This window comes from Heterodontus francisci, chromosome 46 (genome assembly GCF_036365525.1).
Source record: "Heterodontus francisci isolate sHetFra1 chromosome 46, sHetFra1.hap1, whole genome shotgun sequence".
Taxonomy (NCBI): Eukaryota; Metazoa; Chordata; class Chondrichthyes; order Heterodontiformes; family Heterodontidae; genus Heterodontus; species Heterodontus francisci.
The window spans coordinates 14,218,920-14,245,752 of record NC_090416.1 but is presented as its reverse complement, the minus strand read 5'-3'; the positions used below and the strand labels follow the sequence as shown (position 1 = coordinate 14,245,752).

General features: G+C 47.4%; 1 protein-coding gene across 2 annotated transcripts; it reads right to left on the bottom strand.

The window, feature by feature from the left end:
- Nucleotides 1-2,926: 2,926 nt before the first annotated feature.
- On the bottom strand, nt 2,927-26,833 carry prune (prune exopolyphosphatase). 2 transcript variants are annotated; one of them, XM_068022821.1, is made up of 8 exons: nt 26,689-26,833; nt 15,862-15,966; nt 14,822-15,027; nt 13,115-13,299; nt 11,708-11,866; nt 10,773-10,867; nt 9,637-9,795; nt 2,927-7,590 (listed from the first exon to the last, which is right to left on the bottom strand). In XM_068022821.1, exons 1-8 carry the CDS (start codon nt 26,725-26,727, stop codon nt 7,174-7,176), a joined length of 1,365 nt encoding a protein of 454 aa, XP_067878922.1. In that variant the 5' UTR covers nt 26,728-26,833; the 3' UTR covers nt 2,927-7,173. The 2 variants fall into 2 exon arrangements, with proteins under 2 accessions (XP_067878922.1, XP_067878924.1); XM_068022823.1 differs by lacking the exon at nt 26,689-26,833 and adding an exon at nt 25,887-26,328.

Genomic DNA, 26,833 nt, shown 5'->3' with positions numbered 1-26,833 from the left:
CAACGACATCTGAAAAGAGAGCTTTCCAGTGAAATTTCACCTGCAGCAAGCATGGTAACGCAAGTCATCCTTTTTGTGACTCCCAGTTGATTCTAAGTTCTCTCCTTTCTAATAACTTTCCCTTAGTGTTTTTAAACAAAAGGAATTTTGGCCTAATGTTTATTACTGCCAACTGCTACAGTATCCCATTTTGATCTTACATACTTTCAGTTTTACAACTGGATCAGGCCATGGCTCAGTGGGTAGCACTCTTGCATCTAAGTTAGAAGGTTGTGCATTTGATTCCCACTACAGAGACTCGAGCACAAAATCCCAGGCTGACATTCCCAGCGTCAGTACTGAGGGAGCGCTGCAGCGTGGGAGGTGCTGCCTTTCAGATGAGATGTTAAACTGAGGCCCCGTCTGCCCTCTCTCATGTGGACGTGAAAGATCCCATAGCACTATTTTGACGAGCGAGGTGAGTTCTTCCCCAACATTTAACCCTCAACCAAGCATCACTAAAAACAGATGATCTGGTTGGTGTTTGTGGGAGCTTGCTGCGTGCAAATGGGCTGTTGCATTTTCTACATCACAACAGTGACTACACTTCATTAAAAAGTGCATCAGTTGTAAGCGCTTTGGGACGTCCTGAGGTTGTGAAAGCCGCTATAGAAATTAAGTTCTATTAATCTACAGGTTCTTGAGACGCCACACAATCCTGGAGGGTTGGCAGCCCTAGTGGCAAAGAGTTAAAAGCACGGGGGCAGATTTTGATGGCCTCTTGTGTAGGATAAGGCAATAATTGAATTGACCATCCTGGCTCATGTGAAGAATGGCTATTTCGGCTGGAGATATTTGGAGGTGGGGGAGGGGGAGGGGTGGGGGGAACCTATCTCTGATTGGACCCTGCCTCTAGCATGATTCGCCACCTTTGGCCCATTGCGTGATGGTGGGTGGAAGAGGAAAAATGTACTTCTCTGCACAGCCATTAACTTCATGTACTGTCTTATCGTGACACAAGCAGCAGTTTCCTGAAACCAACTCTTTAGCTGTTCCCACTCTTCCTGTTTGGCACTTTTGAGTAAGCCTTCAGCCAACCTCCAGCTCACTTGCTGCAGGGAAGCACCCCCAGCCATGCAGCCTCACTTGTAATGCAGAAGATGCTTCCCTCTGCTGGCTGACTCTAATCAGTGCCTGAAGAGGCCCCACATCTGGTCTTGAGAGTCGGCGTCAAGACTTGGAGGCAAGCCAATTATGGATAGGACAGTGGATTTTCAAACATTCAACCCCGTGGATGTGGGCGTCACTGGCAAGGCTGCTATTTATTGTCCCTCGCTAGTCACCATTGAGAAACTGCAGGTGGACCTTCTTCCTGGACCACTGCAGTCCACGTAGTGCAGATGCTCCCACAGAGCTTTTAGGCAGGGGGTTTAAGTGGAGATGACTTTGCAGGGTCTGTTGGGCTGGGCTGTGCCTTGCCTTGGTCCTGTCCAGATCTGCTGCCTATGTCACAGCCCAGTGCTCCATCCAGATTTACTCTCATTTTCGTTGAAGCAAGTTTGATACAACCAACTGATTTGCTAGGCCATTTCAACAAAGAAGAACAATTTGCATTTCTATAGAGCCTTTAACATGGTAAAATGTCCCAAGCCACTTCACAGGAGCGTAATTAGACAAAAATTTGACAGCGAACCCCCTAAGGAGATATTAGGGATAGGTGACCAAAAGCTTGGTCAATGCGGCAGGTTTTAAGGAGCATCTTAAAGGAGCAGAGAGAGCGAGGCAGAGGGGTTTAGGGAGGGAATTCAAGAACTTAGGTCCTTGGCAGCTAAAGGCATGCTTGACTCTTCACTAGCCTTTTAACTGTGCTGCACATCCCCGACTTTAATCGCTCCACCAACAATCGTTGAATTGGAGGAGCATAGATTCCGGGTACTGCCTGTGTGGAGTTTGCAAGTTCTCCCTGTGTCTGCGTGGGTTTTCTCCGGGTGCTCCGGTTTCCTCCCACAAGCCAAAAGACTTGCAGGTTGATAGGTAAATTGGCTCTTATAAATTGTCACTAGTATAGGTAGGTGGTAGGGAAATATAGGGACAGGTGGGGATGTTTGGTAGGAATATGGGATTAGTGTAGGATTAGTATAAATGGGTGGTTTATGGTCGGCACAGACTCGGTGGGCTGAAGGGCCTGTTTCAGTGCTGTATCTCTAATCTAATCTTAACCACGTCGGTGTGGGACTAGAGTCACATATAGGCCCAGAGTAGGTAAGGACGACAGATTTGTTTCCCTAAAGGGGCACTGGTGAACGTGGGGGAAGAGAGGAAAGAACAGAAGGGAAGGTGCATGATTGGGCGGAAGGCAGGAGAGATTAAATGACAATAAAAATAACGATGGTTAAAGGTAAAAAGGGGGTGGTAATGGGACAAGTAGAGAAACAAAAGATGGGTCTAGAGGAGGTTGCACTCCTCTGACTCTAGTTGTGAATGGTAGTAGAATCATTACCAACAGCTGCTTGTGAAAAAAATGGGATCAGAAATTGTTCAACAGATAGAGGATCTGGATCGGCGCAGACTTGGAGGGCCGAAGGGCCTGTTCCTGTGCTGTAATTTTCTTTGTTCTTTGTTCTAACTTGATTTTGAGGCTGGAAGGCTGTAAAGTGCCTTGAGGTGTTGTTCCTTGAGCTTCCTAAACCAAAACCATCCTGTAACTGTCACAAAAGCAAAATACTACTGTTGATGGGGTCTGAAACAAAAATAGAAAATGCTGGAAATGCTCAGCGGGTCAGGCAACATCTGTGTTGAGAAAAGCAGAGTTAACGTTTCAGGTCTGTGACCTTTTCCCACTCAACACAGCAGATACCATGATAACTCACAAGTCATAGATCTAATTAAACCAGAGTTAAACATAGCTACTAACAGAGCTGTAAAGAAAGCGACACTTGACAGAATATTTTGTATAGTTAATTGGTTTTAATTCATTTTTAAAAATTAACTGCATTTTGCTCTATGACACCAATCCTTTCATTTTCCTCCAAGTTATCCCTTTTGCCTCTGTGGCATGCTCTCAAGCCTTCTGCCTGAAGATGTATAAGCAGGGCCCAGATATGACTGTCTCTCCCAGACTCCACCCCCCCAACCCCCTATCCCACCAACCCACACCCCCTTTACCCCCACCTCAAACACAGCAACCTGCACCTGCGATCGGAGCCCCGCGTCAGGGCAATCATGCCCATCTCACCATGTGGTAATACCACGCACCAGCGTCCTCAAACGCCATCTGCTAACACATTAGGAAAATCAATTACCTCCAGCGACATTTTTGCTGCCATTGTAACATTATATATTTTTTTAAAAACACAACTAGAAAGTTAACAGAGTTTCTCAAACTTCTAGTCATTAATAATTAATAATGAAATCTGCCAGCACTGTCCTTCATAGAACAGTTAAAACATCAATATCTGATCAAGGATTGTTTTCTTCTGGTAAATCTCTTTTGTTTCGCCAGTTTGATGGGGCTCAGTACCTTGACAAGAACTTAAATTTCTATAGCGCCTTTCACAACCTTAGGGCTTCCCAAAGCTTTAGAGTCAATGAAGTACCTTCTAAAGTATAGTCACTGTTGTAATGTAATGCAGCCAATTTATGCACAGCAGGATTCCTCCAAGCAGAAATATGATCACGAGCAGATTTTTATTTTTGAAAAAAAGTGTTTGAGGAATAAATATTGGCTCAGGACACTGGGAGAACACCCCTGTGGCTGTTCTTTGAAACAGCTGCCGTGGGATCTTTTACGTTCACTTGAGGGGGCAGATGGTTCTTCGGTTTAACGTCTCACCCAAAAAATGGCACCTCTGACAGTGCAGCACCTCCCTCAGTCCTGGCACTGTTAGCATCAGCCTAGATATTGTGCTGGAGTCTCTGGAGTGGGACTTGAACCCACACCGTTTAACTCAGGGGCGAGAGAGCAAGAGCTGCAGTTATTGACTGTGCCATGGCTGAATTAATAATCACTGGGTCAGCAATCCTTTTATCATTGGCTCGTACACATGAATGTTGTTTAGACGCAGACTTGCACATGAGCCATAGGAATAGTTTGTGTTTCTTTGTTGCCTGGGAAGCGAGAGTACTAATCGAAAAGACAGAGTGCACTCTGCTAATACAACAGCAACCTTCCATGCCTGGCAGTGACTGTTTCCTGATAACTGATGTTGAAGTCGGCGTAGATGGACCTCCGAGTTTGTCTGAACCACCCCTATGGGGCATCGAACGTAAAATTAGGCAATGGGATTCCTTTCCTTGCTGTGAGATCGTCACTAATAAATCCAATTTGGAATTGAGCAATAACATCTTGAGTGGTGTGAATGCGGAACGAGTGGTTGAGACAAATAGCATGGACGTATTTAAGGGAAAGTTGAATAAACACACGAGGGAGAAAGGAACAAAGGATATGCTGATAGGGCGAGATGAAGAGGGGGTGGGAGGAAGATCGTATGGAGCGTAAACATCAGCACAGAGCAGATGGGCCGAATGGCCTGTTTCTGTGCTGTAAAACCTTTGTAATTCCCTCCCGAACAACACCATGGGTGTACCTACACCAGATGGACTGCAGCGGTTCAAGAAGGCAGCTCACCACCACCTTCGAGGGCAACTAGGGATGGGCAAAAAATGCTGGCCTTGCCAGCAATACTCATTTCATGGAAGTATTTTTTTAAAATTCAGTCATATAGCACCATGGTGTGGTGGTTTGGGGGGGAAAAAAGAGACTATACCACACTCCACTGAGCTCCCCAATTCACTTGTGCTCCTATGTGATGGGAAGGGGGCAGTGAAGAGGGTCTCAATGAACAAGAGTCAATGTGTCTCTAGAAGAGGTGGCATGAGGGGCAAATAAAATACATGGAGGCCCTCTGCGACAGGGTCACACACCTTCCATGTGGATTCAAACTCAATCCTGAAAAAGGCTTGCATTTTACAAGCAAACCCATCCCACACAATCAGATTTTCACACTCAAAATTTAACTTCAGAATTTAAAAAATGTTGCATAGTTTCACCGATTTACACAAAAAACACACACACAAAAAAAAACTTTTGTTTCAAATCCTGAAATATCATGGGAGAACCAGGCGACCTCCCCAAGTGGAAGACTTTTGATAGGTTTCAATGTGCCCCTCGTGCAAACGGAGAAGTTTATCTTTCGGCTGACCGTTTGATCCTCCCATTCTCCCGAAAAATACCAAGCTTCGCTGGGATACATTTCCACTGGTGCTCCATCGGATCACACCCCAGTGACGCTCCTTTCTTACATCAAACTAGACTCTGGGTGTATCAGGGCCAAGGTCCCTGGTCTCACCGAAGTTTCACTATCCATCTGGGGGAAGTCACTGCATCGCGATTACCATCCCCCCATCCCCGTCCTGATCAAGAGGAGCTGAAGCCAGGCTGCTAACTGAGCACTGACCAGGGATCAAGCCGTGCCTTCGTCCTGCTCTGTATTGCTGTATACCACACCTCCTAGCCTACACTGGAGTCATCTTATTGCTTAAATTATATGGTGTCAGATTCTAAAGGTACAGATTCTTGACCCTCTACCCATCCCCCTGCCCCACACCGCCCCCCCCCCCCCCCCAATCCCCCCTAAACGCAACACTGAGCACAGGTCCTGGAGTTTGGACAAGTGGAATTTCTCGATCTCCGAGAGCTTGGCATCTGGTAGCTCTGGAAGTTACAAAGAAAATGCCTAAAGTAGCTTAAACCAACAGTACTCACTCAGAGCCTATGGCCTCTCTCTCCCTTACCTCGACAGTGAAGCCTGTGCAATTTTGGGAAGTGGTTGGAGGGAAGGGGGTTGGGGGGGTGGGTGGGTTTGGTACCAGGTGATTCGGATTTCCCCTTGCCCTGCCTCACAGTCCAATAAGATAAAACAAAAGGGGAACATTTCCTGCAGGGCTACGGGGGAAATGAGCGGCTGGCAAGAGGGTCCAATCACACAGCTCTTTCAAAGAGCTGGCACAGGCACCATGGGCCAAATGGACTCTTTCTAGGTGGGTCTCTTGCAGCATCTACAGAGGAAGCAAAAAAAAAAGTGTCCCCCAAAACCAATCCCACCCTTCATGTCAATAAGTGCCTGACCTCTCATTCAGTAAATGCCCAGAGTGGTCAGTGAAATTGGGAGCTGCTTATCTAGACCAACCTGGAAGCCTAATATAGGCAGCAGCCCATCCCCATGTTTGCCTGATGTGAGGGGCACATTCTCTCCTCTTAGGGGATGCACCCTTTTGCCCTAACCCTAGAAGATTCAGGTGGATAGGCAAAAGATTAAGGACTCTTTCCCCCCACCCCCCACCCCTCCAAGAGTACCCAATATCAACATAGAGCTTCTTGTCCCAAGAAGGAGCCCCCTATGTGTCTGTAAAAGATACATTGGCCTTGAAGCACAGCGTAGATTTATCAGAATGATACCTAGACTTTAAGAGGTGAATTGCAAGGAGAGATTACACAAGCTTGGGGTGGATTCCCTGGAATTTAGAACATTAAAAGGAAAATTTGATTAAAGTTTTCAAGATATTAAGGGAAACTGATAGGCTAGAGAGAAAGTATTTCCACTGGTTGGAGAGTCTAGCACTAGGGGAGACTTAGGAAATACTTGCACACACAAAAGGGCGGCAGAAGTTTGGAATTCTCTTCCGCAAATGACAGTTGATGCTAGATCAATCATTAATTTTAAATCTGAGATTGACAGATTTGTGTTAACCAAAGGTATTAAGGGATATGGGGGCAAAGTCAGGTATATGGAGTTAGGTCACAGATCAGCCATGATCTCAATGAATGCTGGGACAAGCTCAAGGGGCTGAATGGCCTGCTCAGGCTCCGTGTTTTGTTGGATTGCATGGAAGAGCAGAAATTGATCCCAGCTCCTGGTGTCAGGAAGCATGGACGGATGGCTGATGCTCAATAGCAAGAGGGGATGGGGCGGGGATACCTAGGACAGAACCTTAGAGCTTCCTGACCCAGGTGACAGATTAAAAAAAAAAAAAGAGGCCTCAACAGAGCTGAAGTGAATGAATCACTGCCTGGGCCACTGGATCCTGGCACAAGGGTTGGGGACACTAACTAGTTGAAATGGCCTCTTCCCCACTGCCCCACCTCCGTCAACAATAACAAAGAAAAGCTATCAGCTCGTCCAATCCAGTCCCAGGTTAGTGACATCCGGATGAGGCCCGATCCGATAGGCCCTCGGCAGCCATTTTACTGAACCTCTCCAAAATGGCCTCCGGCGTCAGATTCGGCAGGCCGCCATCCAGTGGGCAGCCCTCCACCAGGCTGTTCATGGGGGTGGGAGGCAGATAGGCCTCCTCTTCATGGCGGACATCCTCCGTGCACCCAGCACACCGGCCGTCCAGCGAGGCGCTGTGCTCATCCCACGCTCGGCAGGTGTGCTCGGGGGCTGCCCTCTCTGCCTCCCGGGTCTTCAGGAAGTCCTTGATGATCGGCAGGATCTTCTTGCGAGACGCCAGCCTGTTTCCCTGGTGATAGGCACTAATCTCCGAGCAGGGGCTCTCCATCGGCGCCAACTGAAGAGACGGGGCCTCGTATTCCTCCAACACGCAGCTCACCTGTAATCACAGAATCAGAGAGACTGACAACACAGAGGGCAGCAGTTCCTCCAATAGCCTTGAAAATCCCTCTGTTCTAATACATAACCACATTTCCCTTGAAAGGTGCAGTGGTCTCTGCCTCAACCACTCACTGTGACAAAGCATTCCATACTCTGACTACCCTCTGTGTAAAGTCATTTCTCTACTCCTTCTCCTCACACTCAGAGACCGTTTCAAATTGATGACGCTCCCTTGTCATTGACTCCCCAACCACAGGATTTTAGTCAATCCGTCTTCGCCCCATCAAAAACCCTTCCTGGTTTGAAAAAAAATCTTTATTAAATCTCCTCTCAGCCTTCTCAACCTCCAGTGGAATTAGTCCCCATCTCTCCATAAACAATAGCTGCCCTTCAATCTGGTGAATCTATGCTCTCTGTGGCTTTAATTTCCCTCCTACAAAATCTGCCAATTTGCCCCAATCCCCCCTCCCAGCTCTTTCTCCCATCACCTTGAAAAGTTTTTCCTTTTTACGTACATAGCCAATACCCTTTTGAAAGTTATGGACCTCAGATGAGGATCAGCCTCAGTTCTGGTGACGCCTCCCAAGGTCAAATAACCCGCTGGTGTTCATACTCCACTCGAGCCTCCTCCCACCCCATCGTCATCTCACCCAATCAACATACCCTTCTATTCCTTTCTCCGGCTTCCCCTGAAATGCATCTACGCTATTTGTCTCAACCACTCCCTATGGTACGTTTATGTTGCAAGTTCTCACCACTCCCCGAGTAAAAACATTTCTCCTGAATTCCTACTGGATTTATTGGTGACTATCTTATATTGGTGGCCCCTAGTTTTAGATTAATCTTCTCTATATCCAATTCCCTTTTGAAAGGGACTATTGAATCCGCTATTGAATTTCAGGCAGCGCATTGCAGATCACAACTCGCTGTGTAAAAGAAAACTTGTCTCCGCTCTAGTTCTTTTGCCAATTACTTTAAATCACTCTCCTCTGGTTACCGACCCTCCTGCAGTGGAAACGGTTTCTCTTTATTTACTCGATCAGAACCTTGCAAAATTTTGAACATCTCTATTAAATCTCCCCTTAACCTTCTCTGCTCTGAGGAGAACAATTCAATCTCAACTTCTCCAGTCTCTCCACATTAACTGAAGTCCCTCATCCCTGGTCCCATTCTGGTAAATCTCCCTCCACACCCTCTACAAGGCCTTGACATCCTTCCGAAAGTGCAGGGCCCAGAATTGGAGACAATACTCCAGCTAAGATCTAACCAGTGATTTATAAAGGCTTAACATAATTTCCTTGCGTTTGTACCCTATGCCTCCATTTATAAAACCTAGGATCCCGCAGCTTTTTAAAAAAAATTTTTAAAAACAGCCTTATTGACAATCCTACCACCTTTATAATAAAAGCAAAATACTGCGGGTGCTGGAAATCTGAAATAAAAACAAGAAATGTTGGAAATACTCAGCAGGCCTGGCAACATCTGTGGAGAGAGAAGCAGAGTTAACGTTTCAGGTCAGTTCTGAAGAAAGGTCACTGACCTAAAACGTTAACTCTGCTTCTCTCTCCACAGATGCTGCCAGGGTTGCTGAGTATTTCCAGAATTTCTTGCTTTTACTACCACCTTTATAGATGTGTATGTGAACTTCCATATTCCAGTATAATAATCAAACCCTCTCGTCCCCATTGAGTCACAGCCATACTCCCTCCCAATTAAAGGTATCAAGTCCAGTCAGGACCAGCTATCACTCCCTTATCTCCCAAATGGCCACTATTCTCTCCTGAGCCTGTTGATGCAAGCTATTTAACTAGGGGGAGCAGCACAAACCCAGCTTGATCCAGCCACCCACACACACACTGCCCAACAGACGCCACTGGGTGGTAATGAGGAGCAGGAACCCCAGAAGGTTCCTCCTCCCCACCACACCCAATTCTGAGCTGCAAAGCTGACCCTGGATCAGGTGGGGAGTGGCTCTCCAAATCCTTCCGCAGGCTGAGATAGGCCACTTGGCCTTCCAGCCCCCACGCATTCTCTCAAAACGTACCAACTCTCTCAAGTCGCTGCGAGGACTGTAGACTGCCAACTGCCTGAAAGGCTCGTTCTTCTCGCTGAAGGAGATCGTCATGACAACGAGAACGTTGTAGCCACCCTCCCGACAGAATTCTTCAAACCCCGTCTTCAAGCAAGGGCGTGCCAGTAAATCCTATGAGAAAGGGTGAAAGTTCAGAAGGGAAGTCAACTCGATTTGTCAAAGCTGATCAAGTCAAACTACGTATCGTGACACCAATGGTGGTGGGACACAGTGAAGCCTGTGCGCTCCCACTACAGAGTGGCATGCCTATTCGACTATGTAGTGCACCACAAACAGCCTGAACCCCTCCTCCCCCAAAATTCACTTACATTTTTAACAATCCATTCTCAGGATGTGAGCATTGCTAGAGAGACCAGCATTTATTGCCCATCCTCAGTTGCATCTTGAGAAGGCGATGAACAGAGGAGGCCATTCAGCCCCTCGAGTCAGTTCCGCCATTCAATTAGATCATGGCTGATCTATATCTTAATTCCACCTCCCCTCCTTGGTTCCTTAACCCTTAATCCCCTTACCCAACAAATATCTGAGTTTTGCAATTTTCCAATTGCCCCACTCCAGCCTCAACACCTTTCTGGGAGAGAGAATTCCAGATTTCCACTCCCCTTTGTGTGAAGAAGTGCTTCCTGACATCACCCCTGTCCAGCCTGGCTCCAATTTTAAGGTTCTGCCCACTCACCCCCCCCCCCCCCACCAGAGGAAATAGTTTCTATCTACCCTAGCAACTCCTTTAATCATGTGAAACACCTCGATTAGATCACCCCTTAATCTTCTATACTCGAGGGAATACAAGCCTGGTCTCTAAAAGAAAGACTTGCATTTATGCAGCACCTTTCACAAGCTCAGGTTGTCCCAAGCGCTGTAGCGATAAGTGTGGTCACTGTTGTAATGTAGAGAATGCAAGTTGCTCTCATAATTTAACCCTTTTAGCATTCTGGTGAATCTGCACTGCACCCCCTCCAAGGCCAATACACCCATCCTGAGGTTTGCACACATTGCCAGCTTGAGATGGAGTTCAGAACGAGAGAACTTACTTCAAACTCCACTGCGTTTGAAGAGAGCAGTGAGACCGATCCGCTAAACTTTCCTACCTCAAGCTTCACGTAGACGGCACTGATGGCCAAATGAAGATCCCCGCCAGACAGAACCTTCAGGTCCTTCCTCAGCATCTGCTCGGTGGTCAACTCTAGACAGAACAAAGCGATTTTTATCAATGGGTGAGAATTTCCCTCACTGCATCTCCCCCTCAACAATTTCTATTTATGCTCAAATATGTGTCACCCGTGGTTGAGTGGTTAGAACTCTCACCAGTCGGAAGCTTGTGGGAACGAGTCCCACTACAGAGGCTTGAGCACAAAATCCAGGCCAACCCTCCTAGTGGCAGTACTAAGGGAGTGCTGCACTGTCGGAAGTGCCGTCTTTTGGTACAGAATTTAAACCAAGGCACCGTCTTCCCTCAAAGGTGGATGTTAAAGATCCCACGGCCACAATTTCGAAGAGGAGAAGCGGGTGAAATTCTGTCCTGGGGCCAATATTTATCCCTCAACAACATCATGGAAAAACAAAAGCAAATTACTGCAGATGCTGGAAATCTGAAATAAAAACATGAAATGCTGGAAATACTCAGCAGGTCTGGCAGCATCTGTGGAAAAAGCAGCAAAGTTAACGTTTCAGGTCAGTGACCCTTCATCAGAACTCATGGAAAGACATGATCTGGTCATTATTCGGTTTGTGGGACCCTGCTGTGCACAGGTTGGCTGCCTTTTCTACATCATAACAGCGTGCTCTCAGTACTACACTGGGCGTGTCGGCCTGAATTCTGTGCTCAAGTCTCTGGAGTGGGACTCGAACCCACAAGCTTCTGATGCAGAGGCAGGAGAGAGCTACCCACTGAGCCAGGGCCGAAAGAGGAAAATAAACCGATGCTTCGGATGGGACCTCCTGCATTCCCCAACATTTTTCTGTTTCTCCCCCCCCCCACTGCAATCAGTCCCAAGTAATCGGGGCAGCAACAAGAGATATTTACCGCTGACGTCAAACTTGGCTTTCTGCAGCGAGTCAAACGCAGCAGCTCTGGGCGGGAGATCACTAAATCTGGATTCCAAAGCGGCAACATACTCAACGTCTTTTGGCGTGACTTTCCCAGCCTCTGGAGCCATGTTGATGCAGTCCAGCACAATGGTACCTGGAGCAGACAAACAATGTAGGAGTCTGCTTCCCTTTTCAATGCCAAACAATTGCTGCAAAAGTATTTGCAGCACAGAAACAGGCCATTCGGCCCAACACATCCATGCCACTCCACACCAAGCCTCTTCGCCACCCCCCTCTTCATCTCACCCCGTCAGCATATCTTTCTCTTCCTTTCTCCCTCATGTGTTTATCCAGCTTAAGTTTACAGAGGGTAGAATGTGGGAGACCAGCCAGGAGTGCATTGGAGTAGTCAAGTCTAAAGGTAATGAAGGCACGAACGAGGGTTTCAGCAGCTGATGAGCTGAGATGGGGGCGAAGTTGCATGACGTTATGGAGGTGGAAATAGACGGTCTTTGTGATGACACGAATATGAGAATATTAACGACCTCTATTAGGTCTCCCCTAGTACGAGAGAAAAGATCCCAGTCCCCAAAAGAAAAAAAATATAATTCCACCCTGCCATGGACAGGCACAATGAGCCAGATGGCCTCCTTCTGTGCTGCATGATTCCATTCTATAGTCTCTGTACCCTGGGCTGCGGGGGAAGGGGACAGAAGCAAATCAGCCAGAGCTTCCACTCCCGATCACTACCTGGTCACCCCTACAGAAAGTGCGCCTCATTACAAACTATGCCCACATCTTCTGCCTCCAAACACAGGTTACATTTTTGGTCTCTAATTAAGCCTTCTTCTTTTCTTAGGTATCCTTTTGCTATTTATGTACTTACAAAGCAACTTTGCATTTTCCTTGCCAATATTTTTTCATGCCTTCTCTTTGCTTTCCTAATTTCCTTTTTAATTCTCTACAATCTTCTCAGCTTTCTGCAGTATTGAGCTCTCGGTATCTCACACGAGCTTCCTTTTTTAGCCTCATCCTACCCTTGATGCTCCTCGACATTCTCCTACCCCCTCTTCATCAGCATATCCTTTATCCTATTCCTTTCTCCCTCAAGTTTATCCAGCTTTCCCTTAAATGTATCTCTGCTATTCCCCTCAACCACTCCCTGTGGTAGCGAGTTCCACATTCTCACCACTCTCCGGGGAAAGAGGTTTCTCCTGAATTCCCCATTGGATTTATTAATGACTATCTTATATTTATGGCCTCCCAACAAGAAATGAAAACATATTGAACCCATATGTAGATTCCTCTTCACCAATTCTCTTTGATTTCTCTCTTTTTCCCATCCCTCGAAATTAAACCCAAACCCCCATCCACAAATCAGAGATCCCAATGGAATTCTTACTGCGCAGTATGTAAGCGAGTTGCCTGTCCAGAATATCAGGTGCTCTTTGGACAATCCGTTCAGTCACCAGCGTTGTGCAGGACCCCACGGGCTCAGCAGTTACTACACAGCCAGGGGCGAAAGGACGCTCCACGGGTCGGTGATCGATCACCTCCATCACCACTTCCTCCAGGGCTGCGTCACCTCTAGGGCAAAGGAAAGAGAAATACTGTAAATGCGCATCGAAAAGAGCAAACCCCAAGCATTAGTACACTAACAGCTCGCAAACAAACCCTTAGTTCCTGCAGGACTAGTTCCTGATCGTGAGGTCACAAGATAGGAGATAGATCAGAACGAAAGAACTTGCATTTATACAGCACCTTTCACTGCCTCAGGCTGTCCCAAAGTGCTTTACAGGCAATCAAGTACGCTTTGAAGTGGAGTCACCATTGTAAGGCAAGAAATGCAGCAGCCAATTTGTGCACACAGCAAGCTGCCATATACAGCAATGCAATAAATCACCGTTTTAGGTGTTGACGACTAAGGCACCAGGGAGAACTCCCCCCTCTTCCACCAGAGGGGGCAGACAGGGCCTCAGGTTAACATCTCATCCGGAAGACAGCACCTCCGACAATACGGCTCTCCCTCAGTAATGGCATTGGGAGCATCAGCCTGGATTATGTGCTCAAGTCTCTGGGGTGGGACTTAAACCCACGACCTTCTGACTCAGGGGCCAGAGTGTGCACTACCCACTGAAACAAGGCTGACACCAGAAAGCCATTCAGCCCATCTTCCTGCATCTGTCCCATAAAACACCCACCCCAGTATTGTCTCTACTACGCTCAAACAGAACCCCATCCCATATTTATCACTTCTGTTAGTAGTGAAACTTTCTAGCAGTCCTAAATGCATTGACGACCTCTCAGAAGAATTTTTTTTTTTTTTTAAAAGTGGGACAACATCACACCCCAACAAGCAGCTAACAAAATCACACAGACCTTCAGATTAGAGTGGTTTTGCTCGGAGGCCGTTAATCACCGAGGGACATCATCAGTCTGTCGTCTTCCGACAGAGGAATTTTCCGTCCTTCATAAGGAAATCACACAGCACTGGAGGAGACCATTTGGCCCACTGTGCCTGAGCCGGCTCTTGGAAACAGCTATCCGATTAGTCCCACTCTCGATCCCCATAGCCCTGCAAATATTCTCTTTTCAAGTTCCCTTTTGGAAGCTACCATTGAATCTGCTTCTACCGCCCTTTCAGGCAGTGCATTCCAGAACAACTTGCACTTATATAGCACCTTAAACAATGCAAAACATCCCAGAGTGTTTCACAGGAGCATTATCAAACAAAATTTGAAATCAAGCCACATAAGGAGATATTAGGACGGGTGACCAAAAGTTTGGTCAAAGAGGTCGGTCTTAAGCAGCATCTTAAAGGAGGAGGAAGCGAGGTGGAGGGGTTTAGGGAGGGAATTCCAGAGCTTAGGGCCCAGGCACCTGAATGCACAGCCACCAACGGTGGATGCACAAGGGGTCTGAATTGGATAATAACTTGCTGCGTAAACCTTTTTCCCCCCTCATTTCCCCTTCTGGTTCTTGTGCCAATTATCTTACATCAGTGTTCTCCGGCCAATGGAAACAGTTCCTCCTAATTTACTCAGTCACAACTCCTCCTCGTTCAGATTCCCCCGCCCCCTCCTCGGAACAGAACCGCGATTTCGAGTACCTGGGTAAGACGTTGTGATCGACCAATGTCAGGGTCAGTCGGCCAACCCTGTGCAGCCCGTGAAGATCGATCTCGTTTCGGAATATGAGGAGGTCCTCGGAAAGGTGGTTCTCCCGGAGGAGGAAAGTGCACTCAGTGCGCAAAGGAAACTCCGAGCGTGGAATATTCAAGATGGGCACAAACACAGCCTTCTTGTCCAGTGATGTCTATAAAAGAAGGAATTCAAGCCGAAACAAGTTATTCTTTTTTCTTTTAATTATTGAGAAACCTATGTGATGGCCCAAGACCCACTGCGCTGGACGCCAACAAGACTAATTCAAATTGGAGAACATTTATCCAGCGCTTTTCACAACCTCAAGTTGTCCCAAAGCACATTTACAGCCTTGGAAGCAGAGTCGCTGTTGTAATGTAGGAAGTGTGGCAGCTAATCTGCATACAGCAAGATCCTACACACAGCAATGTGATAATGACTTCGATCATCAGTTTATTATTTTAAAGCAATGTTGATTGAGGGATACTGCAACTGTAACAACATCCTCTAAGCAGGTGGTGGCTTATTCAACATGCATTTGTATAGCACCTTGAACGTGGTAAAATGTCCCAAGGCACTTCATAATGAGCGTTAAATCAGTCAAAATTTGACAGCAAGCCACATAAGGAGATAATAGGACAGGTAACAAAAAGGCTTGGTCAAGGAGGTAGGTTTTAAGGAGCATCTTAAAAGGAGGAGGAGGAGAGAGAGACAGACAGAGAGGCTTAAGGAAGGAATTCCAGAGCTTAGGGCTCAGGCAGTTCAAGGCACGGCCGCCAATGGCGGGGCGTTGGAAAATCAGTGATCGTCAAGAGTCCAGAGTCGGACGAGCGCAGAGATCTCGGAGGGTTGTAGAGGCTGGAGGAGGTTACAGAGATAGGGAGGAGTTGTTGTGGGGGGGGAGGGGGGGGCAGAAAGAGAGAAAAAGAGAGTGGGGGTTGCATGGGGTACGGAGGGATTTGAAAAACAAGGATGAAAATGTGCATGTGTGTCTATGTTGCTCACTGACCTTGCTTCGGAAGTAAGCAAATGAGATGGCAGAAACCATGGAGTCCAGATCACAAGCCTCGTTTCCCAGCACAACATGTATTCCCGGGGCTCCCCTCTCACACAGCTGAAAGAGAAAAGCACGATAAGGAACACACTAAAATTGCGTTCTCCTTCTCTGAGCAATACAATCAGAAAGGGCCCAAGTCTCGTCCACGTGCTTGCTGATCACTGGTATTGCCACGGATACTATAACTGGCCTGTGAACCAAGAAGGGAAGAGCGGGTGGCAGGGGAACAACCCAGGCATCCCACTTCAAAGCTCGCGCGTGGATCTCAGGGGAGTATTAGCTATTGGCCGTAGCTCAGTGCGTAGCACTCTCATCTCTGGGTCAGAAGGTCACGGGTTCAAGTCCCACTCCAGAGACTTCAGCCAACATTCCAGGCCGACATTCCCAGTGTTGGTACTGCCACACTGTCGGAGGTAGCGGTCTTTCAGAGGAGATATTAAACCCTGTCTGACCTTTCAAATGGATGTAAATGATCCCATGGCTAATATTTTGAAGAGGAGCAGGAGAATTCTCCCTATTATTCGCTTCTTTCACAGCACTTTGCTGCCAATGAAGCACTTTATTGAATTGTAGTCACTGTTGCAACGCAGGAGACGTGGCAGCCAATTTGCACAAAGCAGGCTCCCACAAACAGAAAAGTGATAAATGACCAGATAATCAGTTTTAGTGATGTTGCCTGAGGGAGACTTGTTGACCAGGACCCCCTGCTTTTCTTTGAAATAGTGCCATGGGATCTTTTACATCCACCCAAGGTCCTCGGATTAATGTCTCATTCAAAAGACAGCACCTCAGGCAGTGCAGCACACGTTCAGTACTGCGCTGGAGTTCAAGAAGGCAGCTCACCACCACCTTCTCAAGGGCAATTAGGGATAGGCAACATCTGCTGGTCTTGCCACACACTGTGAATGAATAAAAGAAAAAAGTCTAGGGCACGGATCAGTCTCCACTCTTGCCACATCAGAACTGTCGTCCCCGGACAAAGTCAATCCTAAAACAATAATCACTTTGCATCTACTATCTAATCACAGAAAAGCTCAGTTTCATTTCTGCCTCTTCAGTGCTTTGTAGAGACAGAGAACAGCTGGTCACAGCACACTGACCTACATTAAGCAGATGAATGCCCTTGCGCAGGGAGAAACAAATGATCCCCCCCCCCCTCCCCACCACCATCAACCTGACAGATGAGGAAAGACTTGTCAACAACTTGTCAACCCTTTCAGACAGATTGTCATCGCGTACACGCCCGCTGCTATTCAACTGCGTGTATTCAACCTCCAGCCAGAGTGCTGCCGCATGCTTTCCAAAAACTACTGGGCCTGATCGCACCCCCCCCCCCCCCCCCCCATCCCATTCAAAGTGTCAGCCATGGCTTGGTAGGTAGCACTCTTGCTTCTGACGTCATGCTTTCGAGTCCCACCTCAGAGGCTTCATGCTGGACACTTTCAGTGCAGCACTGAGAGAGTGCTGTTGGAGGCACCATCTTTCAGATGAGACATTAAACCGAGGGCCCATCTGTCCTCGGGTGGACGTAGAGGATCCCACGGCGACTATTGGAGGATCGGTGGGGGGGAGAGGGGGTGGAGGAGCTCTCCTGGGGCCAATATTTGTCCCCCAACCAACATCACTAAAAACAGATGATCTGGTCATTGCTGTTTGTTGGAGCTTTCTGTGAGCAAATTGGCTGCCGCATTTCCTATTCATTCCGACAAAGCGCTTTGGGATGCCCCGAGGTCACAGAAAGGCACTGCAGAAATGCAGCTGCATCCACATTCACATTTCACTGCGCTGGAGCACGTTTGGGAGCGAGAAACTGCGGCTGATTCCTCCCCTTTCGCGAAGTGCTCAGGCCCAGTGTTAGCGCTGCCCAACACCACCCGGCTGAGATCAGCAGACAGATCTAGGATCTAACCGAGATGGGGGAGAAGGAGAGCTTGCCCAATGAACAGCCTGACAAGCACTCACCCTCCAGGTCAACTGAAGATTACAAAACTGAGGTTGATGGACTTTTGTTGTGTTTTTAAACCGGTTTATATGAAACCAAGGCGGGTAAACGAAGTCGAGATCCAAAATCAAATTGACAGGCTCAGGCTGAATGTTCCTATGTTCCCGATTCACACAAATCACAGGAATTTGGGTGAATTGGACCCAAAAAAGAAAAAGACAATTTAAAAAAAAATCAATTAAACTGGACGGAGCAAATTAAAATGCAAGTACCTTTGTTTAATCAGACACTTATTATGAACTCTGACTTGAAAGGGTTACTGAGCCCAGCAGCTTGAGGGAGCTGGATTAACATACACACAGCTGGCATTGAATCATCCTGGGTTAACTATTTCCACTCATTCTGATCCTATGCTCTCTGGACTGGGTTCCCAGTCCCCTTCAAGACATCAGCACATGATGTTTGAACAGGAATGGACAGAATGGAAAAAAAAAAGTCATTTGTACTGGTCATGATTTCCTGAGGCTGTGAGTGTTTTTCAGACATTTGCATGGGCAAAATCTCACTCTGAAAGGCTATGTCTTAACAAGGAAAACCAAAGATGGAAAAATATAAGCATGACTGCCACTCAATCTCATTATCACTGCCCCTATACTGCCCTGACTCTTATTACAACAGCAGCTATTTATATAGTACCTTTCATAGGAGCATTATAAAGCAAAATGTGACACTGAGCCACATAAGGAGACATTAAGGCAGATGGCCAAACGCTCAGTCAATGATGTCAGTTTTAAGGAGCACTAAAGGAGGAGAGAGAGAGGTGGAGGGGTTTAGGGAGGGAATTCCGGAGCTTAGGGTGCAAGTAGCTGAAGGCACGGCCGCCAATGGTGGAGCGATGAAAATTGGGGGATGTGCAAGAAGCCAGAATTAGAGGAGCGCAGAGATCTCGAAGGAAATTACAGAGATAGGGAGGGGCGAGGTGATGGAGGTATTTGAAAACAAGCATGGGAATTTTTAAAATCGAGGCATAGTTCAACTGGGAGCCAATGTAGGTCACAGGGGGTGGGTGATGGATGAACAGGACTCGGTGCGGGTTAAGACACGGGCAGCAGAGTTTTGGATGATCTCACGTTTACAGAGGGTAGAATGTGGGAGACCAGCCGGGAATGCATTGGAATAGTCAAGTCTGGTCATTCATCTCTTTGTGGGACTTTCCTATCCTTAATAAAAGTCACTGCATTTCAGGATGTTTTGAGAGAGACAGAGAGAAAATAAGGCGCCATATAAAACGCAGGTCTGTCTCCCTCCCCTGCCCTCGTCAGCACCTGCAGATCCATGGATGCTGGGCACCTTCTGGGAGTTTGTTTTGTACCCCCCCCCCCCCCCTTCCCCCCAGAACCACCCACATCCCCAGGTAAAGGTCCTGCAAGTGTCTGGAGGCCATTCAACCGAGCGTGGTATCACAACTGAGCCCAAACCTCGCCTGACACGACAGAGGCTTTCCAGCAGTGGTCACAGGATAACAATCGGGAGTGGGAACCCCGCCTGATTATTTCCACCCCCCCCCCACCCCCAACTCCCTCAAGCCCAGGGGAAACTAAAGCTAAAATGAGGCACACCAGAGGAGATGAGCTAATCCAGTACACACTAGAAATAAAAATCTGGGGCTTTCCCAATCTGCTCGGCTCAATACTGGACTGGGCATTGTATTAAGCAACTGAAATCAGCAGAGGGGATTATGTTTACTTTGCATCTGACAGTCTGTCACCAAGCGCTAAGCTCGAGAGTCGGGGACAAGAGTTGAGCTCAGCTTCCTTGGACGTTAATGACAAATGGGATCTTTGTTCTGCTCACGGAATGCCAGCCCTGCCAAGGAGCTGGCCTTTAAACTGCCCGCACCAGGAATGCTGCACCCACCAGCTCCCATTATTTCCACTCCAGCACATTTAAGACAGAGACGAGGAGAAACGTTTTTTCTCTCAGAGGGTTGCGAGTCTGTGGAACTCTCTTCCCCAGAGAGCAGTGGAGGCAGGGTCGTTGAATGTTTTAAGGCAGAAGTAGACAGATTCTTGACAAACAAGGGAGTCAAAGGGTATCAGGGGTTGGCAGGGAAGTGGAGTTGGGTCCACACACAGATCAGCCATGATCTTACAGAATGGCAGAGTAGGCTCGACGGGCCGAATAGCCTACTCCTGCTCCTAGTTCATATGTTTGCCACCAATTGTTCCCATTCCACCGGAAGAGCAGGAGCTGAGACTGCCTCTCGCTGCCAACCATTTCCAGCGACACTTCTACCTCATCCAATAACTACTGGGGAAGAGTTAAAGGAGAATGAAGGAAAGAACTGGCATTTTTAATCGCGCTTCGCATCACCTCAGACATGCCCACAACTTAGGCGAAGCACCAGTACCCGTTGGAACTGTACGTCAGCAGGTTAAGAACCTTTCACAAGAGTTCAAGTCTCACTCCAGAGACCTGAGCACAAAAATCTACACACCCAGTGCCAGTACTGAGAGAGAGCTACACTGTTGGAGGTGCCATCTTTCGGATGAAACATTAAAACCGAGGCCCCGTCTGCCCTCACAGGTGGATGTAAAAGATCCCACGGCCACTATTGGAAAAGGAGCGGGGTGGGGGGGGGGGGGGGGGGGGGGTGGAGGAAAAGAAATAGTTCTCCCCGGTGTCCTGGTGCCAATATTTATCCCTCGACCAACATCACTAAAAATAGATGATCTGGTTATCATCGCATTGATGTCCGTGGGATCTTGCTGTGTGCAAATTGGCTGCCGCATTTCCTACATTACAACAGTGACAACTCTTCAAAATTATTCCATCAGCTGTAATGTGCTTTGAGACATCCCAAGGTCATTTAACCTGATGTATTAATACAAGTCTTTCTTTCTAAAAACAAAAGGATAACAATCCCACTTCACTCCTGCCACAGAAAGGATCAATTCCATTATGTTATTTAAAAAGAAATATAGGTCACGGAGCTTCCTCTGGGTCTGCGGGGGTGGGAGTGATAGAAGGCAGGGTGTCAAAACTAATTGAAGTAACCTCATCTCACCTCTAATGCATGTTGACTGTATACTCAGGCTGTGCCCCAACACAAAAAGGCTTCTAGTTTTTTTGACACCTCAATATCTGAACAGACTAAAGACAGAATCTCTCTTCCATCAGTCTCTTACCTCTAACTGTGCTCTTAATTCCAATCTTTCTCTATCCCATTGCTCCAAATATTCCTCTCTCCCAAGACCTTTTTTCTATGGCACCTTTCATGATCTCAGGACACCCCTTAACAGCCAATCAAGAACATGCGAAGTGTAGTCACTGTTGTAATGTAGGAAATGCAGCAGCCAATTTGCGCACAGCAAGCTCCCACAAACAGTAATGTAATAATGACCCAGATCATTTTTAAAATTTTTTTTATAGTGATGTTGGTTGAGGGGAGAACTCCCTGGTCTTCAAAATCGTGCCCACGGGATCCTTTACATCCGCCTGAGGAGTGGGGGGGGGGCGCAGATGGGGCCTTGGCCTCCAACAGTGCAGCACTCCCTCAGTACCGGCACTGAGGGTGTTGGCCTGGATTATGCGCTCAAGTCTCTGGCATGGGGCTCGAGCCTGTGACTTTCTGACTCAAAGACAAGAGAGCTCCAACGGGGACTGATCCTCAGCCCGCCTTGCCCCCATTCACACCAGAGCTCCCTCTCTTTCCCCACGTTCAAGAAAGTCCTTGAAATCTACCTTCACGACCCCGTTTTCACTCTCCTAACCCACTTGCCAATGTCTGAATCACCTCTTTACAGCAATTCGGTATGCTACAGGCTGCCAAGGGGGTCAATATTTCACACAGACAGGATAAGTAGAAATCAGCTCGGGTTCCACTGGCTGACTTCAGAGAAACCAGTTTGGAGAAGTTAGGTTATGAGGGAGCTGAGTCATCGTCAATAAACCATTAACTATAAGGAAGAGCTCGAGTGATCTAGACATCACAATTGAGCAAATTCCACTCCTTCGCATCACGAGGTTGGCCCAAGCCCTCAATGATCTCAGCAACATTCAGGGCAAAGGAAATATGCAGCTTTTTTTTAAAAATAAGAAAACCGCACAAAACATGTGGAAGCAGAAAGTCAATTAAAAAAAAAAGAGGGAAGCTAGGATTTAAAAACCAGGAGTCGAAAGGATCTCTGGCACAGTAGACAAAGGCACCACACAATCCACAGGAGGAGATCCCCGCCCCAGTGAGGCCTGGTGGCTGTTACTTTGATTCAAACTCATTATTTAAATGTTTAATTTAGTTGGTCGAGCCTTTGTGATATCAGTGCTCTTCCTGTTAACGCACTGAGTCTATTACCTCACTGACTCTTGGGAGGGGATAGTAGGGGGCTAAGTACCTTGTGACAATTCACGTCCTGGGTCAATATTTATCCCACAATCACTAAATATCGCTAAAACAGATAATCTGGTCATTATCCCATCGCTGATTGTGGGAGCTTGCTGTGTGCAAATTGAGCTGCTGCATTTCCGACGTTCTAACACTTCATAAAACTACTTCATTGGCTGTGAAGCACTTTGGGACATCCCAAGATTGAGAGGCGCTACCTAAATGCAAGCTCTTTTAGTGCTGCCAAACCACTTTGTACTTCAACTGGCCTCCAAGCCAAGAAGGAACTCCCTCACACGACCAAATAAACAAGCAGAACTTTCCAGATGGGTCTAACATCTGTGATCTCTCTCTCGCACTCTGGTATGTGGCTGGCAGATTGGCAGCCCATCCAGCTGGAACATCATGTTAAAGGTTCAGTCAGCAGGGTATCAACGTGACCCCATTCTAGTGAGATACACAAATTGACGTGGGGGCCTCATCACATCAAACCCCTTCACGCAATGACTTAATTTGGAAGTGGTTTTTACACAGGTTATCAGGAACCTGACAGCAATTTCCCGACAAACGTGTGCCAGTTGAGGTGTTGTTCTCTGCAACCTACTCCAGCCCTCTGCCTTCCTTCAATTCTGCTCCCACGAGCATCCCCCGATTCCCATCACTCCACCATTGGCTGCCGTGCCTTCAGCTGCCTGGGCCCTAAGCTCTGGAATTTCCCCACTAAACATCGCCGCCTCTCTCTGCTCCTTTAAGACACTCCTTAAAGCCAACCGCTTTGACCAAGCTTTTGGTCACCTGTCCTAATATCTCCTTATGCGGCTCAGTGTCAAATTTTGCTTTATAATGCTCCTGTGAAGCACCATGGGATGTTTTACTATGTTAAAAGCAATGTATAAATACAAATTATTGTTGTTGTTGTTGAGGAAAAGGGGAAGAACTCCCCCAGCCTTCTGGTAATAGTTCCATCCAAATGATGCAGCAGAGACTTGGTTTAACATCTCATCCGCTGCCAGTGCAACATTCCCTCAGTCAAAGAAAGAACTTTCAATTATATTGCGCCTTTCATGATCTCAGGATGTCCCAAAGTACTTCACATCCCAGCTACTGTGCTGAAGACCTGTGCTGTGGAACTAGTCACCTCTCTCGCCAAGCTGTTCTAGTACAGCTACAACACTGTCATCTACCTGGCAAAGTGAAAAATGCCCAGGTTTGTCTTGTCCACAAAATGCAGGACAAATCCAATCCGGACAATTGCTACCCATCAGCCTACTCTCAATCATCAGCAAAGCAATGGAAGGTGTCATAGACAGTGCTATCAAGCAGCACTTACACAGCAACAACCTGCTCAGTGACGCTCAGTTTGAGTTCCACCAGGACCACTCGGCTCCAGACCTTATTACAGCCTTGATCCAAACATGGACAAAAGAGATGAACTCAAGAGGGGAGCTGAAGGTGACTGCCCTGGACATCAAGGCAGCATTTGACCAAGCGTGGCAAATAAGAAGTCTATGGGAATCAGGGGAAAACCTCTCCACTGTCTGGAGTCATACTGAGCACAAAGGAAGATAGTTGTGGTTGTTGTTGGAGGCCAATCATCTCAGCCCCAGGCTATCACTGCAAGAGTTCCTCAGGATAGTGTCCTAGGCCCAACCATGTTCAGCTGCTTCATTAATGAACTTCCCTCCATCAAAAGGTCAGAAGTGGGGTTGTTTGCACAGTGTTCAGTACCATGACTGATTCCTCAGAAACTAACGGTACTCCATATCCACATCCAGCAAAACCTGGATAACATCCAGGCTCGGGCTGCTAAGTGACAAGTAACATTCACGCCACACAAGTGGCGGGCAATAACCATCTCCAACAAGTGAATCTAACCATCTCCCCTTGACATTCAATGGAATTACCATTGCTGAATTCCCCCATCATCAACATCCTAGGAGTTACCATTGACCAGAAACTTAACTGGACCAGCCACATAAATACTGTGGCTACAAGAGATCAGAGGCTAGGAATTCTGCAGCAAGTAACTCACCTCCTGACTCCCCAAAGCCTTTCCACCATTTACAAGGCATATGTCGGGAGTGTGATGGAATACTCTCCACTTGCCTGGATGCTTGTCCTACTTCTTGTGTTTTGTTGGAGCTGCAAAGCAGCCCACTTGATCACCACCCCATCCATCACCTTCAGCATTCACTCCCTGCACCACTGCAGTGTGTACCATCTACAAGATGCACTGCAGCAACTTGCTAAGGCTCCTTCCAAACCCACAACCTCTACCACCTAGAAGGACAAGGGCAACAGATGCATGGGAACACCATATCTGCAAGTTCCCCTCCAAGACACACACCATCCTGACTTGGAACTATATCGCCGTTCCTTCAAAATCCTGGAACTCCCTTCCTAACAGTACTATGGATGTACCTACACACATGGACTTCAGTGCTTTAAGAAAGCAGCTCACCACCACCTTCTCAAGGGCAATTAGGGATGGGAAACAAATGCTAGCCTTGCCAGCGACACTCACATCCTGTGAATGGATAAAAAGCTCAAGTTTGCAGAGTTCAAATATTAACTCTTTTAAAGAGCCTCAACAAGCTGACAGCCTGTTTGCACCTCAGTACCCTTGTACAAGCCTTTACTGTTCTTTAACCTTCAGGTGACAACGAAATACGCCAGCGGAGGGATGTGTGATCTTTGTCTCATATTGAGCAACGCCACAGGAGGCCAGCTAGCAATATAGTAACAATTTTGCATGTAAAACTTCCTCTAAGTGTCACCCTTTCCTCATCCTATTGATAACATTCCTGTTGTTATAAACCTGTGCAACCTCTGACACAATGCGCAACACACTGCTAATCCCCCAGGGAGAAGGAGCTTCAATCACATGGAGATAGTAGAGAAGCAGGGATTATTCTCCTTCGAGCAGAGATGTTCAAAATTATGTGGGTTTTTCCTGTCTACTTTGTTTCCACTGGCAGGAGGGTCGGTAACCAGAGGACACAGATTAAAGATAATTGGCAAAAGAACTAGAGGGGGGAGTTGTTGTGATCTGGAACGCGCTGCCTGAAAGGGCGGTGGAAGCAGATTCAATAGTAACTTTCAAAAGGGAACTGAATAAATACTTGAAAATTAAAATTTGGCAGGGCTATGTGGAAAGAATGGGGGATGGGGGCCTGTATGGGGACTAACTGGATAGCCCTTTCAAAGAGACAGCACAAGCACAATGGGCTGAATAGCCTCCTATGCTCATTATTCTGCTGTGCATATAACATCCCAGATCAACATTGTACTTTAGCACTATCCAAGGAGATCCTGGCTCCTTCCTATCATCTCCTAAAGTCACAGACAAATCTTGTATTTACACAGTGCTTTGACCTCAGTAAAAACACCTCCAGGAGCATAATCAGATCATATAATTGAGCACTACAATCAGCAGGTTCTCTGTAAACAGCAGGAGGCAAAGGTGACAGAACAGAACCCTCATTACACTCTGTATCTTTCAGTGAAAACTAGAAGCTCCTGTACAGTAGTACAAGGGGTTTCACTCAAGTTACCGTACAATTCACAGGAGAACATGAACTGTATTCTTCAGCAGTGCCACATCACATAGTGCATCTACCATTTGAGAAGTGTTTAACAACAACTACTTACATTTCCACAGCACTTTTAACATAGCAAAACATCTCAAGGAACTTCACAGTGATGAAGAGGGAGTGGTTAAGCAGACAAAATTTGACAGAGAGCCACATAACGAGATATTTGGGCAGGTGATCAAAAGCTTTAAAGGAGCAGAGAGAGGTGGAACGGTTTAGGAAGGGAATTCCAGAGCTTAGGGCCCAGGCAGCTGAAGGCACGGCCGCCAATCATGGGAAGGGAATCGGGGGGGGGGGGGGGGGGAAACGCACAAAAGACCAGAGTTGGAGAAGCGCAGAGATCCTGGAGGCTTGCAAGGCTGGAGGAGGTTACAGATAGGGAGGGGAGAGAAGCCATAACGGGATTTGATAACAAGGATAAGAATTTTAAACAAAAACAAGTGCTGGAAAAACTCAGAAGGTCTGGCAGCAACTGTGGAGCTACCGGCTGAGTTTTTCCAGCCGTTTTGGGGGGGGGGTTTGTTTCAGATTTCCAGCATCTGCAGCATTTTAAATTGGAGGCGTTGCCGGACCAGCAGCCAATGTAGGTCAGTGAGCACAGGCGGGGGTGTGGGTTGCGAGGTGAATGGGACTCCGTAGGATACGGTGGGACAGCAGAGTTTTGGGATGAGTTAAAGTTTATGGAGGCCGAGAAGGGGCAATGCAACATCTGAAGGGGGTGGCCTAGCAGGGTTAAGGGGCAAGCTGGGTGCTCCTGCTGCAACCGAGCTGGGCAGTTAAAACCAAGATGCCTAGTTCCCCCCCCAGGCAGGGTCACACACTGCAGCCAACCCAAACCCCCAGCTCCTACGCAAACTCACCTTTAAAGCGGCTCTGCAGCCCCTCAAGAAAGACTCCATGTCCCTCTCCCTGCTCCCTGCTGCCTAGGACTTGCTCCCTCACAACTGATACATTGGCACACATTGATACATTCCGGCCGCACTGCGTCTGTGTCCCCTATACGTG